Here is a 26131-nt window from a genome sequence, read left to right as displayed (position 1 = left end):
ATGTGTACAGTATTCTGCCTGCATGTATGCCTGCAGGCCAGAAGAAAGCACCAGATCTCATTACAGATGGTTGTGAGCCACCATGTGGTTGCTGGGAATTGAACTCAGAACCTTTGGAAGAGCAGGTAGTGCTCTTAACTGCTGGGCCATCTCTCCAGCCCTGTACTCTTGTTTATAAACTCCCCTTTAGCCAGGCGGTGGTGGCGCATGCCTTTAATCCCAGCACTTGGGAGGCAGAGGCAGGCGGATCTCTGTGAGTTCGAGACCAGCCTGGTCTACAAGAGTTAGTTCCAGGACAGGCTCCAAAACCACAGAGAAACCCTGCCTCGAAAAACCAAAAATAAATAAATAAATAAATAAATAAATAAATAAATAAATAAATAAACTCCCCTTTATATCTGTTGATTTATAGACTGGAGGTGGGGATGGGGGTGGGAACCAGGTCAGAAAGGAAATGAAAGGTGTGACTTTTCTGAAGACAAAATCCCCAAGGACAGACATATCACCTGGAAATAGGACATGGGAGGGTGAAAGTGGATATGGAATCTAAGTGAATTGGGGGCACAAAACTTGGGGAGTGCAAAGGGCACAGTATGGCCATGACAGGCAAGGTGTTCATTGGTCATGGTCTGTGTGTGTAATTTGGGGGATAGGGCATTCAGTACTCAGGGTTGTAGTAGATATATGGATTGGGGTACAGACATGGGTGGTTTGAAGTATTGGGGTACCCTGGACTTATGCTGAGGCAGTCACCTGATTGAGTGGAAGGGCTGGAGTGCCCAGTGGTCAGCTTGGAGCTGTCCCTTGAAGAGGATGAACTGCATGAGACTGGCTTTGCTGTACCTAAGCTGAGGGTTGTGGGTAGGGAGGGCACAGTCTATAAGATGAAACTTAGTCCTTGGGGGACACAGATTACCCTGTGATAAATGTCTAGACAGACAAAGTAATCGTAGCAATAGAGCACTCAAGTGGGCTCCTTGGTCACCATGGTGAGAAGGACCACTGAGAGAAGCCTATTTGATCCCGGAAGACCCGCCCCCACTCCGCACACCCTTAAGGGAGAAGAAGGCTGAACAGTGGCTCTAGACGTCACTTTTATTTTTCTCCGAAGTTCTTGGTTGGCCACAGACGATCCCAGGAGGCACAAGGGTCCCCCTTGGTGACAGGATACATTGATGTCTTCACTTACTCTCAGCTCCTTCAGGATGGGGAGAAGTAACAATAGAGGTCCCTTCTTGGCTGAGTGGAGGGGCCCTGCTGTGCCAGGAAACTGAGCTGTGCAGTAGTGGCCACCCCTCCTTCTTCTGTCCCCCCCATTGTCCCCTCTAGGCTGCAGACTCCAAGGCTGCTGCCCCCCACCCCCGGCTGCTGACATCCCCCTGCCACCCACCCAGGCTACCACACACACACACTCACACAACACACACACACATACACTCACACGCACTTGTACACACATACACACTTGCACACACATACACACACATACATTCGCTCACGCACACACATATACACATTCGCGCACACACACACCTTGTGACTCACTTGGGGGTGGGCGGATTGGTCAGGGTTGAAATTGCTTTCTTTAACTAACGGAGAAGAAGAGGACAGGGAGGAGGAGTGGTTAGAGGAGGGGAAGACTTGTCCCCTTAGGGGCTTAGGCACTGGTGGCTCCCCTGGGAAAGATTTAGAGCAGGGTCCTGTCCCATGCATAAGTAATATCAATGAACCCAGAGAGCGGCAGGGGGTTGGCTGGGGTCCCAGGCCCAGTGGCCACTCTCATCCGGAAAGTGGGTTACATCAGAGTCCCAGGTAGGCCTTAACCTTTGGCGGGAAGGAATTTGGCGCTCCCACATCCTCAGCTCTGCCCCACCCTCAAGATCCTGGTACCTCCACCCAGGTTACAGAGCCCACAGCTCTGCCCCGTGATGTCACGAACAGCAACTGAAGGTTCAGCAGCTCAAAGAGGTTGTGTGTCTGCAGGGGGATTGAGAGAAAAAGCTGACATCCCGTTTTACCGGTCTCTGTGCCTGGTGAGCAGGTTGCAATGTGCAATCTGACCACTAGGGGTAGCCAGAGTCCGTGTGAGGAACTGGGTGAGGCGCCTGCGATGGAAGGAACCTGGTGGTCCACCATTAACCAACCTACCCCATCAGGCCTCCACCTCCACCCCCACGCTCTAACTCCCCCTTTACCTCATGCAGAGAGGTCTCTGGCGATAGCTGCAGGGTCACTGGTTGTATGGGGCAGCCACCAGCCAAGATGTCCTGGAGACAGGGCTGGGAACGGGAAAGGACCGTGGGGTCTTGGGATCCTGATCTCCGAACTCCTCTCTCTAAGAGGTTAGCCACCTCCTCCCTTCACAGCCCTGCTCACACCCCCTCCCTGTCCCCACACCTGGCAGGGGGACCCACCTGTTGGCCTGGAGCCCAGGAAGCTGGCTCCATCTGGAGGGCTTGCATCAAGTGGTTCCTCTTTACAACGCCCACCAGGGTCTGAGACTCTAGGAAGCCCAGAGGGAGGGACATGTGATGAACATAGACGTCACATTCGCTGAGCACCTACTATGTGCCAAGACCACGCAGGGTGCCCTCATGTCTGAGGAAACTTACAGAGCGTGTGGGTGGTCTTTCAGAATCCTTATCACCCCGTTTACGGAAGGGGAAACTGAGGCTTTGGTGGGCTAACTACTGCCCTAAACCATTCAGTTTCTACATGGACATGGCAGCTGAGGGCATCTAGGCAAGGCTGCCAGTGGGTCAGCGGGTATTCTGATACCCTCACCCCCCATTTTAGGAGAGGGAAGCTGGGAATATCAGCCTTTGGGTTTGGGTGTCACAGTTGGGCTTTCTCTTCTGTTTTCAGTCCAGTTGTTTAAAATCTGAGTCAGGTCAGTGGAAGGGTGAGGCTCACTGTAACTTGAGATCCTACTGAACGCTGGTCCTACTGAGTGCTGAGGCTAAGCCAGCCTGGCTAGCCTGGACACATGCTGGGCATTACAGGCATCGTGGGAGTTGGTGGGCATTCTTCACTGAGGGTCCAGCTTGATATTTTCTCTTCTCTCCAGGAAATAAAAACCCTGAGACTAGCCAGGTGGTGGTGGCGCACGCCTTTAATCCCAGCACTTGGGAGGCAGAGGCGGGCGGATCTCTGAGTTCAAGGTCAGCCTGGTCTACAGAGTTCCAAGACAGCCAGGGCTACACAGAGAAATCCTGTCTTGAAACATTCCCCCAACAACAACAACAAAAAAACCAAAACCTTGGACTAGACATGGCTGTAACTCAGTAGTCTTGCTTAGCGTGCACAAGGTCCTGGATTCAGTCTGTAACTGGATAACACAACAGAAGTGCCCCTCCCTCATTTTAGAAACCAGCTCCTTCCTGAGTGGACTGTGGGGATCCAGAGCCAGGGTCTGTCTCAGTGGGAGTTCTGCAACCCAAACCAATTCTCAGAGGCGACACCTCTTGGCAGGGCCTTCCTTATGTGAAATAAGTAAATACGTGTTTGCTGTGGTCTCTCCCGTGATGCTAAAGTCGTCCCATAAGCGAAGGGCGAAGCTTCTGACGTTTGCGTGGGAACCCATGGTGACCTCCATATTTTCAAACAAGGACCCTGCAGTTCATGGAACTCGAGAGGTACATCCACCACTCTTTCCCTGGTTGAGGACTGACTTTATCCTCGGTGGGGGCATATAGGTGACCATGTTGTGCCTGTTGCTCGCTGCTCAAGGGCAAGTGAGCACCAGACTCCAACAATCTGCCGAGTGTGCACCTCACCTCATTTGCAGAGAGGGCACACATGGATGGATAGGTGCCCTGGTGGGGCTCAGGTAGCTCCTCCCTATCTGGGTTATCTTCTCCACTTAGGTAATGTGCTTTCTGAACTGGAGAAGCTGCTCAGGATAAATCCCGCCCCCCCCAAGACTTAATGCCATTCAAAAAGGCAACTGGAAGTGGGGAGTCAGCGAGGGGGGCAGCACTCGGGTCAGAAAGGAAGCTTCTGGAAGACCCTAGCAGTAGCCCTGTTGTCTGAGTTAGCACACAAGGCTTGGTTCCCTGAATCCAAAGAACCAGCCCCGGGCCACCTTGCAAGCACCCCTCATGTTTAGTTTAAACACATCACCCCACTTTGTCTAGCAGAAGTGGTCTTTAGGTCCATTTTCTCCATGAAGAAATGAAACCCGGAAAAATGAAGGGTTTAGCGCCAGGTCACACAGCCACCCAATTGCAGAGCCTGGGTTATGGAGCAGATCTGACTTCATGCTTGCCCTTGCTGCCCGGGACACTCAAGGCCTTAGAGGAAGAATAGCGGAAGGAAGCCCAACCCCTTCTCCTCGCAGCTGCTACAGACCTGTAGTCTCCACCAGCGGGTACTGGGTCACATCTGTGGTGATCACAACCCTGATCACCTCCTCCAGGGGCATGTCCTTGGCCAGTGTGGTAAGGGTACAGTTCATGAAGTGATCTACAGTCACTGGGTAGGAGCTGTGGGCAGAGGTGGGCACCCGTCAGGCCTTGGGATGGGGAGATGCCAGCCCCTGGGACAAGGCAGAGTCATCCTAAGGTGCCTTACTGGGAGAGACCTGTGTTTCTCTAGGATGGGTTTTCAGGAGCCCATAGGTTCTACATCAGTAGTTCGCAGGTGTGCAACGCTGTTAACTGTTCCTCGCGCTGTGGTGGACCCCAGCCATAATTTTTTTCTGGTTTTTCAGGACAGGGTTTCTCTGTCCTGGAACTCATTCTATAGACTAGGTTGACCTCAAACTCACAGAGATCCACCTGCCTCTGCGCCCAGTGTGCTGGGATTAAAGGCAAGCGCCACTATTGCTTGGCTATAAAATTATTTTTGTTGCTAATTCATAACTCTGATTTTGCTGTTCTTATGAATCGTAAGCTTCTGTGTTTTCCTATGGTGTTTGGTGACCCTGTGAAAGGTTCATTTGGCCCAATGGGGTCGGTCCCCCAGGTTGAGGACCACACAATTCTTTTCTTGTTGTGTTTTGTTTTTCGAAACAGGGTTTCTTTGTGTAGCAGCTCTGGCTGCCTTGGATCTCAATTTGTAGACCAGGCTGGCCTCCAACTCACAGAGATCTACCTGCCTCTGCCTCCTGAGTGCTGGAATTAAAGGTGTGTACCACCACGGCCCAGCTAGAACCATAGGTAACTTTTTTTATTATTATTATTTACTTTTATTTTATGTGCATTGGTGTTTTGCCTGCAAGTAAGTCTATGTGAGAGTCAGATCTTGGAGTAACAGACAGTTGTTAGCTGCCACGTGGGTGCTGAGATTTGAACCTGGGCCCTTTGGGAAAGTAGTCAGTGCCCTTAATCGCTGAGCCATCTTTCCAGCCCCAAATCATGTGTATCTTAAAGGTGGGGAAACAGACTTGTTTGGAGTTGTACCTTGGACTCAGTGACTCTTGAAGCCTTAAAGTTGTGCTGCTTTGGGGACCGAAGATGCTAGGGTACAGTCAGTCTGGTCAAGAAAGGACCTCAGGGCCCATTTGCATGCCCACCACCACCCAGAAAGACCATCAGAGCAGGGATAGGGAGGAAAAGGACCTCCCTGACCTGGTGCTCATTCCCTATCAGCCTCACCTGATAGAGACCTAGGTCCTCACCTAGTCCATGGGGCTCTGGGGATGTTGAGATCTAGAGGGCAGTTATGTATCAGCCTGACCCCTGTACAGTTCAAAGTCAGCTATGCTGCTGATTTCCGGGGATCCCTCCACCCCCAAACTACTCTGGGTATCATCACTTCATCAGCCAGCTCAAGGCTCACCCAATCTTGCGGCCACGAATCCACGGCAGGTATGGCAGTTTCTTGACGATGATGGTGCCATCATAGAAAGAGGGCTGACAGCTCTGGGAGATGGCGTTGGCCACCAGCACTGCCATCAGCACAGGTAATGAATGAACCATCTGCCCGGTCAGCTCAAAGACCAGCAGCGCCGTGGAGATGCTATGGGTCACCGCCCCTGAGAAGGCAGCAGCTCCTGCAGGGACAGAGCCACAGTGGGTGACTCAGGCCAGGAGCCAACTCACCCAGAGGGCAAGGTGGGCATAGTGTGACTGTGGTTAGGCCCAACAATGCGTAAATCCTGGCAACTGTCAGGGGTACCTGGTCATGGCAGGAGGAAAGGGATTCAGAGCAGGTGGCAGATGGGGAGAAAAAAAAACACAAGAGAAAGCTGAAAGGCTTGGGGGGAAGGAATGGCTAAGGGGGTGGACAGGCCTGCGGAGGAATGGGGACACATTGGGCAGGTCAGTGACTACTATGCACTTCTCCTGTTGTAGTCGAACCCACGAGGTCTGCCCACCTGCCGGTCCCAGGTTCACTCACCTGCCAGAGCATAGGCTCCAGGCATGATGGGATTGACCTCACCTCCAACCACGATGCCCTCTGGGAAGGCGACAGACAATGTCTCTCCCAAGAGGCGCCCAATGACAGCTCCTGCCACGGACTCAGGGTGAAGGAAATAGCCATGCTGACCTGATCCCCCAAGGCCCTCAGACCCTGCCCCATCCCCAGTACCACTTTGGGAGGGAGATAGTATGGGAAAGCCATGGCCCTCAGGCCCCTGAACCTTCACGGAACTTTGGGACCCCAGTCTTACCGTAGATAAATAAGGGCAAGAAGTACCCAGCAGGGATGGGGATGGTGGTAGCCAGGATCAGCATCCAGAACTGTAGAGAGGTTGGATCCACATGGCAGGAGTCAGAAGCAAACGGGAGGGCATAGATAAAGGGAGGGATGGGAGGCCCCAGGCCAGGGCCCACAGCAGCTCCGACACTAGAGGTGACACCAACCGGGGAAAGAGCCAAGCGATCCTCAGTAAAGCACCCACTGGGTGTGAGCCATGCCAGTGGGTTCCTCTCCTCGCTCAGGCTGACCTTTAGCAGAGGGCAACTATTCCATCTCCAAGGTGCCAGGGTCTGTGTGTAACTGCTCTTGCCCCTGTGCCTGACCACTTCAGCCTGGTCCCTGAAATCCATGTGGCGGGAGGAGAAGACTGACTTCTGAAAGTTGTTCTCTGACCTCTACACTATACTATGGCGTGCTGGCACACACTCGAGTGCACACACATGCACACACACACACAGTTTTGTAAGGAATAAGGGAAGTAGTTGCTATGGGACATCACTGTCACCCAGCACCTGGGAGTCTGAGACGGGAGGAGCACAAGTCACAAGCCTGGACTACATAACAAGACTGCACCCCTCAAATGAAGGAGGAGGAGGAAGAGAAGAGTGGAGCAATTGAGGCTGGGAGGATTTCTGAGGGGTGCATTGTGGGCCATGGTCAGATCAGCGACCTGGACGTAGGAGGCAGGCAGGGCTCCAGACTTCAGCTCAGGAAGCAGCCCCTCCCACCCAGGACTGGCCATCACCTTCATGACCAGAAAGAAGACTAGAGTCCCAAAGACAGTCATCTGCGGGTGGCACCATTCCAGCCACAGGTTCTGGGGATCTGGCTCCGCTTGCCAGGATGGGGATGAGTTCTTGGTCATCAAGGCCCACGAGTTGTTGTCAAACAGTGTCTCCAAATGCTCCTCCATGGACAGCTGGGGCAGAGGCAGTGGCGGGTCAGCCTGTCCCCATCCATTCTGCTGTCCATCTGAGCCTCAACTACCGTACCCCTTCCCAGTTAGGGACTCTGAGGATGGCTCTGCCATTGTGGAGCTACAACCTTGACATCTGAAAAATGACCTGTAGACATTTTCATTAGGTGGTTTCAGGGGACTGGGTGAGAAAGTATACATGGAAGGGCCACAGATGAGGGTTTTCTATTGCCACGGCCAAACTTGGTGTGCCTTACCCGGGAAGCCATGAAGCGGCCCACACCGGGTGGATAGGTGACGGAGGCCAGGACCAGGGCGGCCAGAGCAGCGTACAAGGGCTTGCTGTGGGGAATGAGAGTCCCAGTTTTCCTCCTCTCCTTCCCCACATCCTTGGGGTCCACACCGAAGAAAGGACTACAGAGGAGAAGGGGGGAGACTTCCAGATGCCCTCCCCACAAGAAGACAGAGGTGGACTGAGACCAGGAGACCTGGTGCGAGAAGGGGAAGGGCTGGAGGAGAGTTTGGGACAGAAAGGGACTGGGATGCTGGCCTAGGGCATACAGGATGCTAAAGGCAGGTGTGTGTGTTTAAGGTTGAGAGAGGAGAGGCAGGGATCAGGGAGGGGGATGTGAATTCAGGAATCAGAAAGACTCAATGAGGGGCTTAATTTTCACATAAGTGGGGCAGTGGCTGTAGGACTCGATAGGACCACAAGCCAGATGTGAGCTAGGAGGAGTGCTGGGGGATTAATGGAAAGAAGGGTTTGGTGAAAGGGGCGGGTCTTTATGGGAGGTTGGAGAGGGCCAGCCTCTGAGAGGCCCAGCCTACCTAGTGGCTAGCAGTTTAGATGTGAACCCATTGGCCTTGAGGAAGAACAAGAATGATCGCTGGCAGAAATTGTACCCGCAGCTCAGAACGCCACAGATGGCCCTGGAAGCAGAAGTGGGGGTGAGGCTAAAGTGGAGGTGAGGCCAGAACAACTTTAGTTTGGGGCCCCACTCACCCCAGGACCACAAAAAAGAAGATCTCTGGTAGATCAAAAGGTATGTCCACTCGAAAGCTGGTTTTATAGATGGAAGTGATGGTCTCTGGGGAGAGAGGGAAGCAGGTGGAAATCCAGTGCCAGCCTTCCCACCCAAACCCAGTCTCGGAATAACCCAGGCCACGGCAGACACCGCATCACACCCAACCCCCAAATTTCCCTGCAATTCTAGGGACCTGGCTAGTGTCCCAGCTAGACTCAACACCTCCAGCCCTTAGGGTTCTCCACCCACCTCATCCCTGCTTAATGCAGGTCAGACCCTGTGTCCTCTTAGAAGGACAGAGAAGAGAAAGGAACAGTGGAGGGGGAGGAAGAGGGAGCAGAATTAGAGAGGAACTGGAGGGAGGAGTCGCAGAAGAGGAAGGGTGGAAACCAAGTCCCAATATGAGGCTCACCCTGCTCACTGCTGAAGACCGCCAGAAGGCGGAACATGAAGGCCCCGCAGGTAGCAGCGAAGAAGCCCCTCCAGTAATCCCAGACGGAGAAGTGAGAGGACATGACCTCGATGCTGAACAGGACACCTAGGGGACACACAGCTCAGGGGACCGTTATCCCCTGGCTGCAGGACACAGTGTGTGTGTGTGTGTGTGTGTGTGTGTGTGTGTGTGTGTGAAGGAGCTCTCACCGCTGAAGGGGGCTGCAAAGACCGTGGCCACGCCCACTGCTGCTCCTGCTACCAGCATTTCCATTTTCTTGGTCTTGTTCTGGGAAGAACAGTATCCTGGGCTCAGCTCTCTACACCCCTTCCCCAAGGAGACCCAACCCCATGCTTCTCACCTCAGACTCCCCGATGATTTTGGTGCGCACATGGCCCAGGTAAGCCGCGGTTATCACACTTAGGTGCACAAAGGGGCCCTGCAGGGTGAGGCAGTAGGGTGCTGCTGGGGATGTGGCACCCTACCGCCTAACCCTTCCACTTCCTCCTCTCCTCTTCTGTTTTCCTCCTCCTCCCCCTCTTTCTCTCTTCTCCACTCCCACCTCCTTCTCTTTCTTCTCCCTTCTTAGGGCCTAAGGAACAAAGACACAAACCTTGCCCAGCAATGAATCGCATCACATCCTTGTCCTAACCCCCCACCAACCACTCCAAAATGTTTTTTTGTCACATTTGAGGACCTGGATGTGCTCCCCCAAGACTGGGCTCACCAAATTTAGGCTGGCTATACTGTGGAATATGGAAAAGGGCAGCACAATAGGATGGTAAGTGGGCCCCCCATATCTGTACCAGTTTTCCCAGGAAGATGGTACTGCCTGTTGCCAAGGTACAGGAGAGGCCCGCCACCTTGGCTCCAAAGTTCTTGATGTCCAGGTAATCCTCCAAGATCACACCAGATAAGATGGTTTTCACTTCTGGGATCCCAGACCCTGGTCCACATAGGTAGAGAACAGAGGGAGAGAAGGTCTGCATTAATTCTGCGTCACCCTGTGTGCACATCATTCTTGGGGCACTTTCCTAGGAGCCCCTCTTGTGCAGCTGTTCCTTCTGAATTAAAACATTCCCTCCTAGAGCAGGGAGAGAGGATGGCTAAGATTCAAGAAATAAACTGGCTAAGGAGGCATATGCCTTTAATCCCAGCAGTCAGGAAGCAGAGGTAGGCAGATCTCCAAGAGTTCGAGGTCAGCCTGGTATATGTATCAAGTTGCAGACCATCTAGAACTAGATAGTAAGACCCTGACTTTAATTTTTTTCCTTTCATTTTTCATGTAATAAACTCATAAGGTACAGGAAACTCCTAAAACTCACAGGATTCACAAGGCTCCTCCCCCAGCGTTTAATCAGCACCAACAATTGCAGGGGAGGGATGATGTTCTGCCAGTTCGTAGAATTGCCTATAAGGCTCACTTTGCACCAGTTGCTACCCATGCTGGGGTGGGCTTTTCAGTGATGCTCAAGCTTTTGAATCACCCATACTCTCTCTGTAAATCCAATTTGTTTTTTATGCATATGGTGTTCTGCCTGTATTATGCCTGCGGGCCAGAAGAGGGCGCCAGATCTCATTACAGATGATTTGTGAGCCACCTTGTAGTTGCTGGCAATTGAACTCAGGGCCTCTGGAAGAGCAGCCAGTGTTCTTAACCTCTGAGCCATCTCTCCAGCCCAATTCATGGTTTGCTTAATGTGGACTCATTGCTTTGGTCTGTTGTTGGTCCTCTATATGGGATGAGCACATGCTCGTGTCTCCCCAGGAAAAGTCACAAAAACAGCTCCATACCCCCCATGAATAAGATTCATAACAGTTTCCAGAAAAAGAAATTGGGGGTTGGATGTGCTCTCAAGAGTCACCCCAGACTAGCTGGAGGTAGCTCCAGAGTCCTAGGGAATCTGGCCATTGGCTATAGTCCTGAATGGGAACCAACCCTCCTTCTTGGCCCAGAGGTGCCCAGGGAAGTCAGATAGAGCGGGTGTTGTACCGGGTCCCCTGCTGTCCCTCTCTTTGTGTGACTTTGGGTAAGTGGCCTGGCTGCTTCCTCAGCAGGATGTGAAAAGATTGGGACTCATGGGGACTGCAGAACAAGGCAGGTGACCATGACTCACCTCCAGAGGAGGGCGTGATGCTCTGTGAGAAGCCGGAGGAGAAGGACAGGAGGGCCACAGGGTACACAGTCCAGGAGAGATACCGGAGCAGGTGACTGTCCCCAATCTCTCTGTATAGCCACTTGTGCACTGGAGATGCCCAGCAGTCAGAGAGCCACCAGAGCCTCTACAGCCCTGGGGCGGGGTGGTCAGACTTTTGTGCCCACTTACGGTTAGGAAAAGGCTCAAGACCACCCAATGAGAAGTAGAGGAGAAAATTGCCTGGGGTTAAAGGCCATTGAGCTGAGAGGAAGGTGGGAGTGAAGGAACAGGGGTGGCCAAGCTCAGTTTAGAGAGGCTCCACCTTCTCTGTGTAGATGGAGTCCCAGCAGGGCACAGAGCCTGCCCAGAGACACACAGCAAATCAAGGGCCAAGTGAGGCTCAATTTCAGGCCTGGTCACTCACAGCCTTTTCCCTCCCCCGCTGCCCCGGGGGTCCAGCTGGTATTCCAAGCACATATAGGAACCCCATCACTCTGCAGGGGTGTGCATGCCGAGGAGACCTTACCTCTGACCACGCTCCTGATAGCTATGTTCATGGCATAGCTGATTAGAGCCATGAGCACCCCATGGGCCATCAGGAAGTACCAGTCCTCGCCCACACGGAACAGCCGCTCTTTCAGCCACTCCAGGGCCCCTGGGCAGGACACTGGGGTCACAGCTCCTCCCCAGGGAGCTGCTCAGGCTTTGGGCAGGAAGGACCAGGCAAGACAGGGTAGGACTCCCAGGACCGAGGTCCAAATGATGAAGAGGGACTCTGCCTTACAGGAGGATCCAGCATGATTTGTGGCAAGCGTGTGGTGTGAATGTCACGCCTGTATCCCTACAGAAGGCCCCTGACCTCCCCTGCCCCATCTCCTTCCACAGTGGGACCTGGAGGAATGGTTAAAGGGAGCAGCGGGATTGGAAAAACCGGACATTGCTGCTCTAGTCAGTGTTTTGTAGGGTCTGCATCCCAGAGGGCACGGCAGGGAGAGGTGCCCAGCAGCATCCCCAGGCACCAGTTGCCAGCTCCACCTCGAAGCTCACCCCCTCTAGCTGTGACTACCAGTGCCTAGACCTGTGTTCTTTCTGGGGTCCCTGCTTTCTCTGTCCTCCTGCTACGCAGACAGGTGCAAGGTGAACATGCAGACCCCTCCCCCTTGCCCCTCAAGAGATTGCACGTGTCATCTGGAAGCACACAGAAGTCGGGAGGATGCTCTTGGGCCTAGGGGGAGTGTGGTTCTGTGCGGACTCCGAGCAGGGGGTGGGGTGGCGGGGGGAGGGAACCCAGTTCTTACTCCGGATGCTTCTGCGGGTGCGTGGACACGGACCCCACAGTTCTTGCAGAGTCACTGGCTTCCCAGAGGAGCCCTCACGGAGCCCCACCAGTTCCTCCATTCTTTCTGACGACAGGTAGACAGACAGTTGCTTGGTGAGCCACTGTGCACCTGTGCCCCACTTCTAGAATATTCCAATGTACTCTGATTCTTAAATACAAGGGAAAACCGTGTGTATTGTGCATATATAGGGTCCTTCCACTCCCAAAAGTTCTAATCAGAACCAGTTCCCTGTTTTAACTCCACTACCCCCTGAGACACTAGGCTGTTTCTACTACTCAGAGCGGTCATTTTGCCCAGGGATAGCCTGTCCCCAAGGGCAGCTGTGATGTCCTATAGCCATCCTCTGGAGGCCAGAGGACCCCCAAGTCCTGAAGGAGATCCTTGCAGGCAAACACCTCAAGGCCCCACACCCTCCCTCTCCACTTCTGCACTGGCCCTGGCAGGTGCTGTCCAAGCCCGTGCCCCACTTAGCACCCAGCTGCCCCTCACCTGCCAGAGCGTCCTGCTGAAGGCCCTCGGACACAGCCTCTTTGTTTGCAGAACCTGTACACCTGGTGCACCTGGACAGGGTGCCCTCCACCAATCAACACTCTCCCCTCCCTCCCCTCCTGGGGTTAAGGAAGCCATTAAGAATGTCCTTGAGAAACTGGTCAGAACTCACCAGACTGACTGACCAGGAAGCTACCCAGGAGTCGGGAGGGGTGGATTTCCTCAGCTAGAGCTAGGCAACAACAAGAGCGAGCACCCTTGCTGTGGTCCCTGGGGCCTCCTGGGGTCTGGGCCTGGGAACAGCAGCCTCTGACCGTGCAGGAGAGTGAGAGTCCTCTGCTGTCGCTGAGCCTCAGGGTCTGGACTCTCAGCTGGACACGGAAAGGGGTTTCAAAGTATAATGGGGGAGAGGAGGGAAGGGGTGCAGCAGAAGGCACATGCTCAGAACTGCCCCAAATAACTGAGTTCTCCCCAAATCCAGGGAAATGGCCCGTTATGGCATTGCAGAACTGTGAGGCTTCTTGTCCGAGATCACAGAGGCCCGCTGAAGTAGAGGCACGCACCCAGTGCCACCACCTCAAAGAGCCCAGAGGTTGAGGGCCAGAAGCAGGACTCCCGCCACGGTTTGCCTGACACCTAAGCAGGGGTTCGCTTTGACAGTCCCATCTTGTTTAGGGGTGGGGAGGCAACAGTAGTGAACCGGGAGGGCTGGAGACCATGAGACAAGGAAATGAATGAACTTTTTATCCAACCACTGAATCTCAGAAAACTGCCCCTATGGCTGTGGCAGGGCCCTCGGAGAAAAGCGTGAGGAGATGGCAAAGAAGTGTGTGTGAATGTGTGTACATGTGCATGTGTGTACACATGTATGTGTGTGCATGTGTATATATGTGCGTGCATGAATCTGTGGGTGTGTGTATGTGTACATATATGAGTTTGCATGTATGTGCGTATGTATGCGTGTGTGTGAATATCTGTGTGCGTGTACATATGTGTACACAAGTATGTATGTGTGTATGTGTATGTATGTGTGTGCATGCATCTGTGGGTGTGTATATGTGTACATATATGAGTTTGTGCATGTGTGTATGTATGTGTGCATATGTATACACACGTGTATGCATGTATATATGTGTATGCATGCATCTGTGGGTATGTATATGTGTACACATATGAGTGTGTGCGTGTGTGTGTATGTGAGCTGGCAGCACTGCTCCGCTGTTTAGCGTGGCCTCCACACCCCTGTAGGTTGAAGCAATGACACCATTTTGCAGTGCTTGATGAAAGGCCAGAGAAATGCAGTCGCTCACCAATGGTCACAAAGCAGAGGTTGAACTTGGGCTCAGACTGTCTGTCCCATCTCCAAGCTCCCGAGAAACTGGACACACTATAAAGAGCTTGTGCTTGGGGCTACTTTTAGAAGATTTGGGGGCCGTGGGTGCAGCTCAGTTAGTAGAACGCCTGCCTAGCGTGCATGAGACCCTGAGTTTGGTCTCTAGTACCTGATAAACCCAGTGTGGCGGCACACGTCTGCAGTCCCAGGTCTTGGGAGCTTAGAGGCAGGAGGATCAGAAGCTCGTGGTTATCATTCCTCTGCATAGCAAATTGGAGTGAGACCTGGGCTCCACGAGACACTGTGTCAAGAAATAGGAGGAGATGAAGAGGAGGAAGAGAAAAGAAAATCTAGGCAAGGGGTGATTTGTCCTCTCTCTCTTGTCACCCCTGTCACCACTCCAAAGATTGTGTCCCTCTAGTGACTGATGAAAATCAAAGATTTTTTTTTTTTTTTTTTTTTTTTTTTTAGTTTTTGGAGACAGGGTTTCTCTGTAGCTTTGGAGCCTGTCCTGGAACTAGCTCTTGTAGATCAGGTTGGCCTCAAACTCAAGGAGATTTACCTGCCTCTGCCTCCCGAGTGCTGGGATTAAAGGCGTGCACCAGCACCGCCAGCAAAATCCAAGACTCTTAACAGCTTCTAACCCTCGTTACTTCAAAATATGAGTGAGGATGTTTTGTTGTTGTTGTTTTGTTTTTTTTTGATGTAGAGTAAGCAGGAGCCAGCTGTTCTGCACAGCCAGGGCCACCCTCCCCTACCCAACTGTCAACAGATGGTTAGCTGTTCTGTTGACAACCCAAACATGTCTCTGGTCTTGGCAGCTAGCTGGCACTGGTGTCATTACAGGCCTCACATGTCCACACCCCACTGGGAGCACCAGGAAGCTGAGAGACGGATATCAGGGGTTCCTATGCTAAGGGTAAGTTCCTCCCAAATGTGCTAGCCCTACCTGCCAGTCTCCCCCCCATGAGCTCCTTCTCCTCTGTCTTAGGTGCCTGAGGAGCAGAGGCAGAGGCAGTTGTCCTGTTAGAGCGGGGTCTGAAGCCAGAGCAGACCTGCCGTTCAACTCCTTCCTTGGCCAGAGCCTCGGCCACTTCCGCCCTATGGGCCTTACAGCGTGGGTCTGCCTGCCTTCCATTTATCCAAGTCTGCCAGGCCTAAACATCACCCAGGAGGCACTCTGTGGATGGATTCCTTACTCTGGCCTTCAGGCTAGCTGTGCAGGAGGCGAGGGGGAAAAAATTCCTGGTCCTCAGAACTCCACATCAGAGTTCATTTGATTAATATATTGTATTATATCATATTATATTTATTATTAAATCAGGTTTATTTGGGGTCAGAGAGATGGTTCAGCAGTTAACAGCATTTGTTCTTGCAGAGGACCCTGTTTCGACTCCCAGTCCCCACATGGATAATTCACAATCATCCACAGCCCATGTCCAGGGGATCCAGCATCCAGCACCCTCTTCCGGCTTCCATGAGCACAAAGTATTCACATGGTATACATGGATACATGCAGACAAAACGCATATAAAATCAAAAAATGAATAAATCTAATAAAAATGTAAAAGTTTTATTTTATTTTTAATGTCTGCATGTGGGTGCATAAGTGTGGTGCCCACAGAGGTCAGAAGCGGGTGCTGCATCCCCTGGAGCTGAAGTTATAGGTGGTGATGAGCTGCCTACTGTGGGTGCTGAGAACCAAACTTGGTTCCTCTGCAGAAGCAATAGGCTGAGCCATCTCTCCAGCTTCCCAGGTCAGAAACGTGGGGAGCACCTGTGTTTATGAAAATGCTCCCAGGAGGAAGATGCCCCAAATTCAAGAGACTGGACCAGCATCCTTTCTGGAGTTCTTGACTTTTGAAAAATATACACTTTATTATTCTGTGTGTATAAATGTTTGCCCCCTGTATGTCTGTGCCACATGCATGTCTGCTGCTCCTCGTGGGAGCCAGATGCCCTGGAGCTGGGGTTACAGAGGGTTGTAAGACACCATGTGGCTGGGAACTGAAGCCTGGTCCTCTGGAAGGGCAGCCAGTGCTCATAACTGCTGAGCCATTTCCCAGCCCTTGGGGTTCTTGTTTTCTGACAATCTCATACCTGTGTGCTCTGCACTCGGGTCTCCCTCACCCCACCCCATGGTCCCCTCACTGTCACTCAATGACTCCCTTCCTCCTAACTTACCCCCCCCCACACCGTTCTGAATGTCCCTCTTTTCCCTCAGGTCCCAGGTAGGCAGATAAAGCCGCTCTGTGCTGGTGTTTGCAAGGTCGTGTCACACGCAGGACAGCACCCCACCCTGTTCCTCCCTCCCCATCCTTCCACTGCCACTGTCCTTCCACCCCCTCTCCCATGACATTCCCTGGACTTTGGAGAGGCCGTTTAGGGTCATTGAATAATGACCTCCAACTTCCTAGGAAGCCGAGACTGGCCTTGAACTCCTGATTCTCCTGGGATGATGGGCATATGCCACCACACCCAGTGATGACCTGGATCATCTCTGAAGCTCCTCCTATTCCTGTGATCTGACAGAAGCATGCCTGGTGTCAGAGAATGACCTCTGTGACCTTTTGAGGTCCCGCCTGGCCACTGAAGCCAGAGGACTCAGTATTTATGTAGATGACTCCTCAGGGATGTGGGGAAAAGGAGGGTACTGGTGGGCGGGTGTGGGGGTAGAGGGAGCTGACACCCAGCAGCAGTGACTCAGGCCCTCAGCACCGTGACGGTGACAGCGTGTCTGCTTTTAGCTGTTGGCTCTTGTTTTCCTGGCAGGCTGCTCTGGGGGGCCCCCACGCGACCCCATCTTTTTCCATCTCACCTCAGTCCTGGTGACCCCCTGAATGAAGCCCTGCCAGCCTCCCTTCAGCAAGGATAGCCAACACGGAGGACCCCGGTTCAGTTCTAAACCCCCACATGAGTAATTCCCAATCATCCATAACTCCAGTTACAGGGGATGTCAGGGGGTGACAGATCCTTGTAGCTCCAGCCATCACTCTGACCCCCAGTTCTGCCCTGCCCTGCCCTGCCCTGCCCTGCCCTGTCCTGTCTGAATTGCCAGGGTTGCAGCTCCAGCCTTGGCTCTGTGAAGCCAGAGACAAGAGGCGCAGTCCTCATCTTCAGGAACTCCTGGGTGAGTGGGGGGGGGAGAGGAGATTCTGCCCCGGAGGCAGGCATGAGGGGTACCAAGAGAAGGGTCAGAACTCATGAAGACTATCTCACACTGCAGGTGCTGGGGACTCTGGACAGAAGGAGCCCTGTGAAGTCCTGAGCAACTAGAAGCTTCCATGGGAGAAAGGAATGGGGTGATTGATTATATGGGAAGAAAGGTCAAGACTTGTGTTCCAAAACTGCTTAATGGGTTGATGGACCACCTGCCTCCGAAAAGTGCCTCCCCTGGCTTCTGTCCCCTGCCCAGCGTCATGCAGTCTGGGGTTCTACTCAGTGGAAAGAAAGGGGCCTTCTTGAACACAAGGGTCAGGCACATCTGGGGTGGAATCCTAGCCATTCTAACGTGCTCAGACCCAGCCCTTCCCTTCCTGGGAGGCTCGTTTTTCTGGTCTAGAGGTTTTGTTGGGAAGGGACAGCAGTGCCCAGAGACACCCTGAGAGCCACCAGCATTCTCTTTGCCTGGATGTGATCTCCTATGACCATGATCCCAGGCAGACAACTCCTCTGAGTCCGAGATGGAGCAGACTCTTGCCAACAACCTAGACTCCTAGATCTTTAAGGATAATTGTCGAACTATCTGCCCCTTCCCTGAAGCTGGGCCCAACCCCCCAGCCCCACCTCCAGCTGCCGGCTTTCTTCTATCCTGCCACTAAAGGTTCTGAGAGCAGGGATGTGGGGAATGATGACATAGAATCGGGGTCCCTGTGGGAGTTGACAGGGGTCATCTATGTACTCCAATTCCCCTCCCTGGGCTGCCTCAACCTTTCTGAAGAGATAGCTGATCCTGGAGCTGCTGGTATCCCACAAACAGTCCAGCAGGGCTCTTGCGCACACCCTCTCCTCAGGAGTCAGATAACGGAGGCACAGGCCCTGAGAATCAGTCTAAGAGGAGAGTCAGGTCCCTGGCTAGGGAGGGAAACAGCAAACCACAAAGTCCTGAGGCAGGCGCAGGGCAGGACCCACCCCCCTGCCCTGGCCGCTACAGAGGCCCTTGGGGCTTGGAGTGCCAGGCGATGAGCTCAGCCCTCCAAGCCGGCCCTAGTGTGTCAGGCTGTCAGCAGGGCCATTTCTCCCAAGAAGATTTCCAGGCCCCTCTGGGCCATGAAGAGGCCTAAATTTAGCCAGCAGACAAGGGGCTGGCCTTGAGCCCAGGGACGGCCGGGCCTTATAAAGCGCTGGCAATCTGGGCCCCAAGCATGCTTCCCTGGAGGCCTGCACCCACACGCTTCTCCAGCCCAGCCCCTGCCTAGACAGGGTCCCTGCTGCCTGTGGATGAGCCACCGGACCTCCTCCGCCTTCAGAGCGGAGAGAAGCTTCCATTCATCCTCCACCTCCTCCTCCTCCTCCTCCTCCTCTTCTTCGGCCTCCCGAGCCCTCCCAGCCCAGGACCCACCCATGGAGAAGGCTTTGAGCATGTTTTCTGAGGATTTTGGCAGTTTCATGCGGCCCCACTCGGAGACCCTGGCCTTCCCAGGCAAGTGCGGGAAGGGGAGAGACACAGGTGGGAAGGTCTGCTCCATGGCATCTCTGAGTGGGTTATGGCCACTCATCTGCCAGGAATAGGTGCTTGCTGTATGGGTTCCAGCCACATGTGGCTGCCATGGCAGACCTGGCCACCAAGACAGATCTGTCCGTGACACAGGTGGGCCTCCTGAGGACAATGGTGAGATACTAATCCAGTAGTCTCACATGGCCCACGTCCTGATGGGAACCCTGGAGGGCTGTCTGGGGCTGAGGGGTGGCTGGCCCCTCAGAGCTTCTAGGTCTGGATGGAATTGCTAAGGGAGGGACTTGCATGCATAGATTACATGTTGAATAGAGTGAGGCTCACCCCTCCCAGCCTCCCACCCCCAACAAAGTGAGCTGCAAGAGTGAGGAGAGCCCCTCATTGCCCCAAGAGAAGAGTGGAGACCCAGGTTTGGGGTTCAGGGCTTACTGGGTGCCCAGCTTATAGTAGCTCTGCCCACAGCCCGTCCCGGGGGCCAAGGCAACATCAAGACCCTTGGGGATGCCTATGAGTTTACCGTGGACATGAGAGACTTTTCTCCTGAAGACATTATTGTCACCACCTCCAACAACCACATCGAGGTGCGAGCGGAGAAGGTGAGTATGGACCCTGCTCCACCCCAGAGTCCCCACCTTCCCCTGGACTCTGCCTAGTCTAACTGGTTCTATGTCCCCTACTGGCACCTGCCTTTGGAGACTTCATACCCTGACCCATGTTCCTTCCCTGTCTGTACTTCCCCCAGGGCAAACTGCAGTCTGTTCCCAGTGGGCTCATAGGTCAGGGACCTACATGTCCCTCTCCAACCTAAGGTTCACAGAACCTATCTTCAGGAGCCCATGTCATGGCACCTGGGAGCCTCCAGAGATAAGAGAAGGATCTTGGGATGTGGGCAGAAGGGAGCCGGAGTGGTTGAGACATGATTGGGTGAGGGAGACCATGATGGAGTAAGGAAAGCTCCTTGGCAAAAGGGAGAGGAAGGTGGCAGTGACCGAGCCCACCTGGGCAGCCACTCACGCCACACCTTCACCCCTCTTTCATCCCAGAGCCAGAAGTGTGGGTCCTGTTTTGGTACCCCCACACTGGGCCCGAGGCTGAGAAGGAGCCACGAAGCTCAGAGCCACACCCACCCTGGACCCCACTTACTTTACCCGGAGTCTCAGAGTGGCTAGCTCATCAGAGAAGGCACGGCCAGGACAGATAGTGGCTGCTCCAGTCCCTAGGGCCATGCTGATTCTTAGAGGATATTTGCCAAGGCCTCCTTGACCACCCCCCAAGCCTGGCTAGCTCCCCTAATTCAGGCTGGACACTAGGAAGCCCTGCCAGAGGTTCGAGGACTGCAGGCCACTGGCGGCACGTGCCAGCCCCACGTCCCAGGGTGACTCAGCCAGCCGACGCTGCTGGACACTATGTGCTAGCTGGGCTGCGGGGGAGGGTGGTGGCCCTGGTGGTGGACACTCAGGGTGTCTAGGGATCCAAAGGGCACAGTTGTGTCATCTCCCCCTCCCCATGGCTCAAGAGTCCCAGTCTTCCAGCTACTTCTATGGAAGCTCAGCCCTTATGGAGCCCCACCTAACCCCATTCTATATCCAGTTCCCCCTGGGACCTCTGGGCCCCTCTGCAGAGCCCTTGGCAGTGGTGTAACTGGGGACAGAGAGCAAAGAGGAGGCTCTGGCTTGATTTGGGCATGACCGGGACCCAGGATGGGACAAGGGCTGGGACGGCCACTCTTGACCTGTCACCCCTTCCCCAGCTGGCGGCTGACGGCACAGTCGTGAACGCCTTCGCTCACAAATGCCAGCTACCAGAGGATGTGGATCCTACATCGGTGACCTCGGCCCTCCGAGAGGATGGCAGCCTCACCGTCCGGGCACGGCGTCACCCACACACGGAGCACGTCCAGCAGACCTTCCGGACGGAGATAAAGATCTGAGGGTTTCCCCACCCTTGCCCTGCCCCCATCTCCTCCTCAACCGGCCTGCTGCTGAGGTCATCCTGACCCCTGACAATGGCCCCCAGAACATCTCAGCCTAGGCTCCAATCACCCCACACACTCTTAGGCCCCAGATGGGTCACTCCCTCCCCGCCAGACTAGGGCCCTCCTCTCCACCTGGGGCAACCCCACAACCCTCACCCAGATAGGACCTCCTATCTTAGTTCACAAATAGAGGTGTTGAAGTATGGACTTGGGGAGAAAGATGGGGACCGAGCCTCCAAGCAAATGACCAGAGCACAGAGAGACATCGATGGCGTCTCTGCGGAGCAGGGGACCAGGGACCCTCCTGGCAAGTGGTGCTGCTGGCCTAGGCGGACTGCCTCAGACAAGCCAGAGAGATAGCCACGACAGCCACCTCCCCAGGGCTGCCTGTCACACTGGGCCTCTGTCAGCTACTTGTGCCAGGCAAGGCCACCTGCACCCAGGTGGGCCTCCTATCTCCAGCTGCTGGTGCCTTAGGCCAGAATAAGTCTCCTCCTTCTTAGCAGAGACTTAGGCTTCCCCTGCAGAGAAAGGCCCCTAGGGAAGCGAGAGCAAGAGCAGTCCCGGGATTTGCTAATCCACCAATCTACCCACACATACACAGGCCATTGTCCTAGTCCTGAAACACTCATTCCCTTTGGTTCAAGCCCAGTTCGAACCATCCTAAATCAGATTTAGCATCTCTACTTTCATCAACGGGGAGGTAGCATCTCTGAGCCTCTGAGCCGTTTGGATGCTTGGTTTTGCCACTGGAGGTTGGCTCTGAACCCAGCACTGCCTCACCTCTGTGCCCTGGGGAGCGTTCCCCTGACTCCACAGGCCCTCCTTCACATGTCCACTGCACAGGATGGTCACAGGAAGAGCCCCAACCCAGATCCCTTCTGCCCTCCAAGTCCAGGACAAAGACTCTTGTGTGTGGGTGTGGGATGGTGGGGCAGGGGTGACCAGGGCTCTGACCCTGTCTCTGTCTCAGTCTCCCACAGTAGAAACAGGTGTGTGAAGCGGGGAGCTCTCAGTTAGCTGGGGTTCTTGGGGCCTCTGACTCCTGCTATCTTGGGACCCTGGGGACAGGGAGGATGGGGGTTCACGGGAATCTGGTCTCTACAACCTATACACAATAAAAGGACAATATGAGAGACATGTGGAGACCCCACCTAGAGTTCTACCTGAGAGAGGAGACTGAGTGGGCGGAGAGGACATCGGGACTGGGGAGAGAAGCTTAAGGCTGGAAATGTCTCCCCAAACCTGCTGCAGAAATCCGGCATTATTCTACAGAAAGGCTTACAGCACCCTGTCTCCCTGCTGCCGGCCTTTCCCTTTGTATTCATTCTGTAGTTCAAGAGGAATGTCTGAGCTGGACTCTGTACCAGCGCTGCATTCGACGCTGTCCCAAGCCAAGGGCCACAACGTCCCTTCTCGAAGTCCCTCCCCTCGATGGGGCCTCTGAGGCCCAGAGAAGCTAAGTGATAGGCCTAAGGTCACACAGCTCCGAAGATACAAACAACTGGGGTAGGGTCAACCTCAGGGAGAAGGGCTGGATGGCTGTAAGCCTAAAGTGTTCTGGGTGCGGGCGGGCAGGGGGTGGGGTGGGGGTTGGGGGTGGTAGAGGAGGGGAATGGGAATGGGGGAAGGGTCTCCTCGCTCCTACTGAAATCAGAGTAGCCAACTCTGCTCCCCAGAGCAGCTCCGCTGGCGACCGCGGTCGGAGCAGGGAGGGGAGGTGGGGGTGCAGTATTTCCAGCCTCGTGAGTCACGGATTCCGCTGGGCTATTTGCAGCCCCAACACTCATCAGCGCGGGGCTGGGGCGTGGGGCGGGACTGATAGCCTTCCCCATTCGCCCCCGACCCGAGGTCAGGTTCACCTTGGCGAGAAGACCACAGCAGCCAGCCGGAAAACCAGTACTGGAAGGGCGACTGTCCCCAGCGGTGGGTGGGGGTGGGGTGGGGTGGGGTGGGGTGGGTGCCTGTCTCCCCCTCACAGGTCGGAGCCATTGCCCAGGCAGCTTCCTGCCGCTGGAAACCAGGTCCTTCTGGTCTAGGGGAGCCCAGGGCTGAGCCAAGGTGACCCCGCTGACCGGGAGGGCGGGCATGTGGGGGCGGCCATCCAAGAGTCTCTCTTCTCAGCTCCGCCTGCTGGGGCACCACGCTGGCCCACCCTTTCTAGACTAAATATAAGCCTGGCTGCAGGCCCGGCAACCTGCCCCCACTGGTGGAGCTTAATTCTGCGAGCCCCATCCATTGAGTCCCCAGTATGTGCGAAGCACCCCAAAAATCCTATGAGCAGGATGCTATTGTCGTCCGGCACAGATGGATGTGGAGGTTCGGAGAGGTCAAGCAAGTGAACCAAAGTTGTTCAGTTTGGAAGTGTCATCTCTGGGATTTGAATCTTTGCCTGGGACTCAGGATAACTCTCCGCTGGGTCAGCCCAGACCAGCATGCTCCCTCTCTCCCAGACATGGAAGCCCCTCCTTCTGCAGAGTCTGTGAGGAGAGGAGGATTCCCACATCTTGTTACTTTGGGAAACCGCCTGTGTAACAAGCACCGAGAGGATGAAAAAATGTAGCCCTCAGAGACCAGAGGCCTCCTGAGAAGCCAAGCCAGGTGCTGCCCCAGGTATCAGGGAATGAGGTCTCCACAAGGCTTCTGGTTTCAAAGGCTCCTTCCTTCCACAGCCACAGACCTGAGAGTTTAGTCTCAAAAGCAGGGTCCTGACTGGGTGTTACTTAATAGAGTGCCTGCCTGGCAAATTCTGGAGTCTGGAGGTTTATGTCTGAAATTCTAGAGCTCTGGGACCCATTGCAGGTGGATCAGAAGTTCAAGGTTACCCTTGGCTACACAGCTTGAGGCTAGCCTTGGGCTGCATTAGAGCCTGTCTAAAACAAAACAAAGAAAAATTACAGAGCCCCTAGCCTGAGGTGTGCGCACCTCCTTCAAGATTGACTTCAGCGGTGTTTCGACCATGCAAACAGCACGTGCCCGGTGCTGGGAAGTCGGCCCATCCATTGGTGTGGCCAGGCTAAGCCTCACGGATTCAGTCCAAATTCTTCATACGATGGTGAGTTCCAGACTCAGAGAGGTTTGGGACCTCACCCAGAGTGGCACAGCAAGAGCTTTCACGTAGTTCAGTAATAAATGTGGGATCCTTGAACTCCTGCTGTAGTCCTGCTCTCTTCTCCCAGACCAGTGCCCCTTGTGAGTTCTCTACTTCCCAGGCTGTCCCTCTTGCTCCCAGACCTGGCACAGAAGCAATCAAAGGAGCCACAGCAAGGAGTGGAGGGACCCTCGTGGGCCCTGGAGGCAGATCACCTAGGGCCAAATCTTGACTCTACCGTCTCTGAGCAGTGTGTCATTCTGCTTAACCTCTCTGTGCCTAGGGTCCCTAGCACAGCAGGACTTGTACTTGGGCTGGTCCTTTGCTCCAGGGAAAAGCCACTGGGGCTCCACTCCCACCCCACCGCCCCTCTGAGAAGATGCCTTCCCAGCCCTAGGGTGGAGGTAGGAAGCCCCTGGACACCTTAGTTCTCTCAATCATGAACAGAAGGCAAGTCCTTGCCTAGGGCCGTCCGTGAGACTGAAGCCATCGGGAGTGTGCAAGAACAGGTCTCTCGCCTCCAACACCTAAAGAACTGAAGGGCAGGAAAGGTTTGGAAACCAAGCAAAGCCAGAGTTTACCCACAGAGGGCAATTTTATTAGAAGAAAAACCCCAGGGCAGGCAGCTGCCATCTCAGTAGGAGGAGAACGGAGAGCAGCAAAACAAAACAAAACAAAACCCTGGCAGCAGATCACCTCAGCCATCTGGAGGTCAGCCACCTCAGCAAGTGGAGAGGGAACTCTAAAGCAGTGGTTCTCAGCCTTCCTAAAGACTGCGACCCTTGGGGCTGGAGAGATGGCTCAGTGGTTAAGAGCATTGCCTGCTCTTCCAAAGGTCCTGAGTTCAAGTCCCAGCAACCACATGGTGGCTCACAACCATCTGTAATGACATCTGGTGCCCTCTTCTGGCCTGCAGACATACACGCAGACAGAATATTGTATACATAATAAATAAATAAATATTTAAAAAAAAAAAAAAGACTGCGACCCTTCAATACGGTTCCTCATATTGTGGTGACCCCCAGCCATGACATCATTTCTGTTGCTACTTTGTAACTACAATTTTGCTACTGTTATGAATCCTAAGGAAAATGTCTGTGTTTTCTGATAGTGTTAGGGACACCTGTGAAAGGGTTGTTTGACCCCCAGAGGGTCGCGACCCACAGGTTAAGAACCGCTGCTTTAGAGACAGACTGAGGAAGCCCTGTGTACCCAGAGCAAGTGCACTTCTGCTCTGTGCATCCTCTGAAGGGGAGGGAGAGAAAAACACAAGAAGCTAAAACTGGACCTTGCTGAGTCAAGTTTCAGGCAAGCTCATGGTGGTCACAGGGGCTGTGCTAGAGTCAGGAACACTAAGGACAAGGACATCCTCTCATTGAAGGGATAAATATTCTGCCTGTCTATTTAGTGTGGCTTAATGTGAGACTAGCTTCCTAGGAGCACTGGTTAGCTTTATCAACTTGCCACAAGCTAGAAAAGGGAACTTCATTGACTTGTACCCAAGTCTGCGGTGCATTTTCTTAACTGATCATTGATAATGGAGGACCCAGCTAACTGTTGACACAGCCACCCTTGGGCTGGTGACCCTGGGTGCTATAAGAAAGCAGTCTGACAAGAACTTTAAATCTTTGAAGGAAGAAATTGAAGAAGACATCAGAAAGTGGAAAGATCTCCCATGCTCTTGGGTAGATAGAATTAATGTAGTAAGAATGGCAATCTTACCAAAAGCTATCTACAGATTCAATGCAGTGCCCATCAAAATCCCAGAAAAATTCTTCACAGACTTTGAAAGAATGGTACTCTATTTCCTATGGAAAAGCAAAAAACCCAGGATAGCCAAAACAATCCTGTACAATAAAAGAACTTCTGGAGGCATCACAATCCCTGACTTCAAATGCTACTATAGAGCTACAATACTGAAAACAGCCTGGTATTGGCATAAAAACAGACCGGAGGACCAATGGAACCAAATCAATGACCCAGCTATTAATCCATATGCCTTCAAACACCTGACTTTTGACAAAGAAGCAAAAAATATCAAATGGGGAAAAAAAAAGCATATTTAACAAAT

At 53.7% G+C, this 26131-nt stretch overlaps 2 protein-coding genes across 4 annotated transcripts; one reads left to right on the top strand and one right to left on the bottom strand.

The window, feature by feature from the left end:
* Nucleotides 1–1541: 1541 nt before the first annotated feature.
* LOC130883797 (chloride channel protein ClC-Kb) lies at nucleotides 1542–12555 on the bottom strand. Of its 3 annotated transcripts, XM_057784573.1 has the most exons (19): nucleotides 12456–12555; nucleotides 11684–11812; nucleotides 11137–11265; nucleotides 9826–9965; nucleotides 9381–9458; nucleotides 9229–9307; nucleotides 8999–9124; nucleotides 8565–8649; nucleotides 8390–8491; nucleotides 7819–7903; nucleotides 7391–7564; nucleotides 6617–6686; nucleotides 6343–6453; nucleotides 5782–5995; nucleotides 4351–4484; nucleotides 2415–2503; nucleotides 2196–2279; nucleotides 1891–1977; nucleotides 1542–1589 (listed from the first exon to the last, which is right to left on the bottom strand). In XM_057784573.1, exons 1-19 carry the CDS (start codon nucleotides 12553–12555, stop codon nucleotides 1542–1544), a joined length of 2064 nt encoding a protein of 687 aa, XP_057640556.1. The 3 variants fall into 3 exon arrangements, with proteins under 3 accessions (XP_057640556.1, XP_057640557.1, XP_057640558.1); XM_057784574.1 differs by lacking the exon at nucleotides 11137–11265; XM_057784575.1 differs by lacking the exon at nucleotides 11137–11265 and having other exon boundaries at nucleotides 9826–9947.
* A 5950-nt stretch (nucleotides 12556–18505) lies between these two features.
* Nucleotides 18506–22139, top strand: Hspb7 (heat shock protein family B (small) member 7). The gene is made up of 3 exons (XM_057784553.1): nucleotides 18506–18961; nucleotides 19457–19590; nucleotides 20745–22139. Exons 1-3 carry the CDS (start codon nucleotides 18760–18762, stop codon nucleotides 20922–20924), a joined length of 516 nt encoding a protein of 171 aa, XP_057640536.1. The 5' UTR covers nucleotides 18506–18759; the 3' UTR covers nucleotides 20925–22139.
* Nucleotides 22140–26131: the final 3992 nt, after the last annotated feature.

This window comes from Chionomys nivalis, chromosome 11 (assembly GCF_950005125.1).
Source record: "Chionomys nivalis chromosome 11, mChiNiv1.1, whole genome shotgun sequence".
Taxonomy (NCBI): Eukaryota; Metazoa; Chordata; class Mammalia; order Rodentia; family Cricetidae; genus Chionomys; species Chionomys nivalis.
This window is presented reverse-complemented; position numbering and strand designations above follow the sequence as displayed.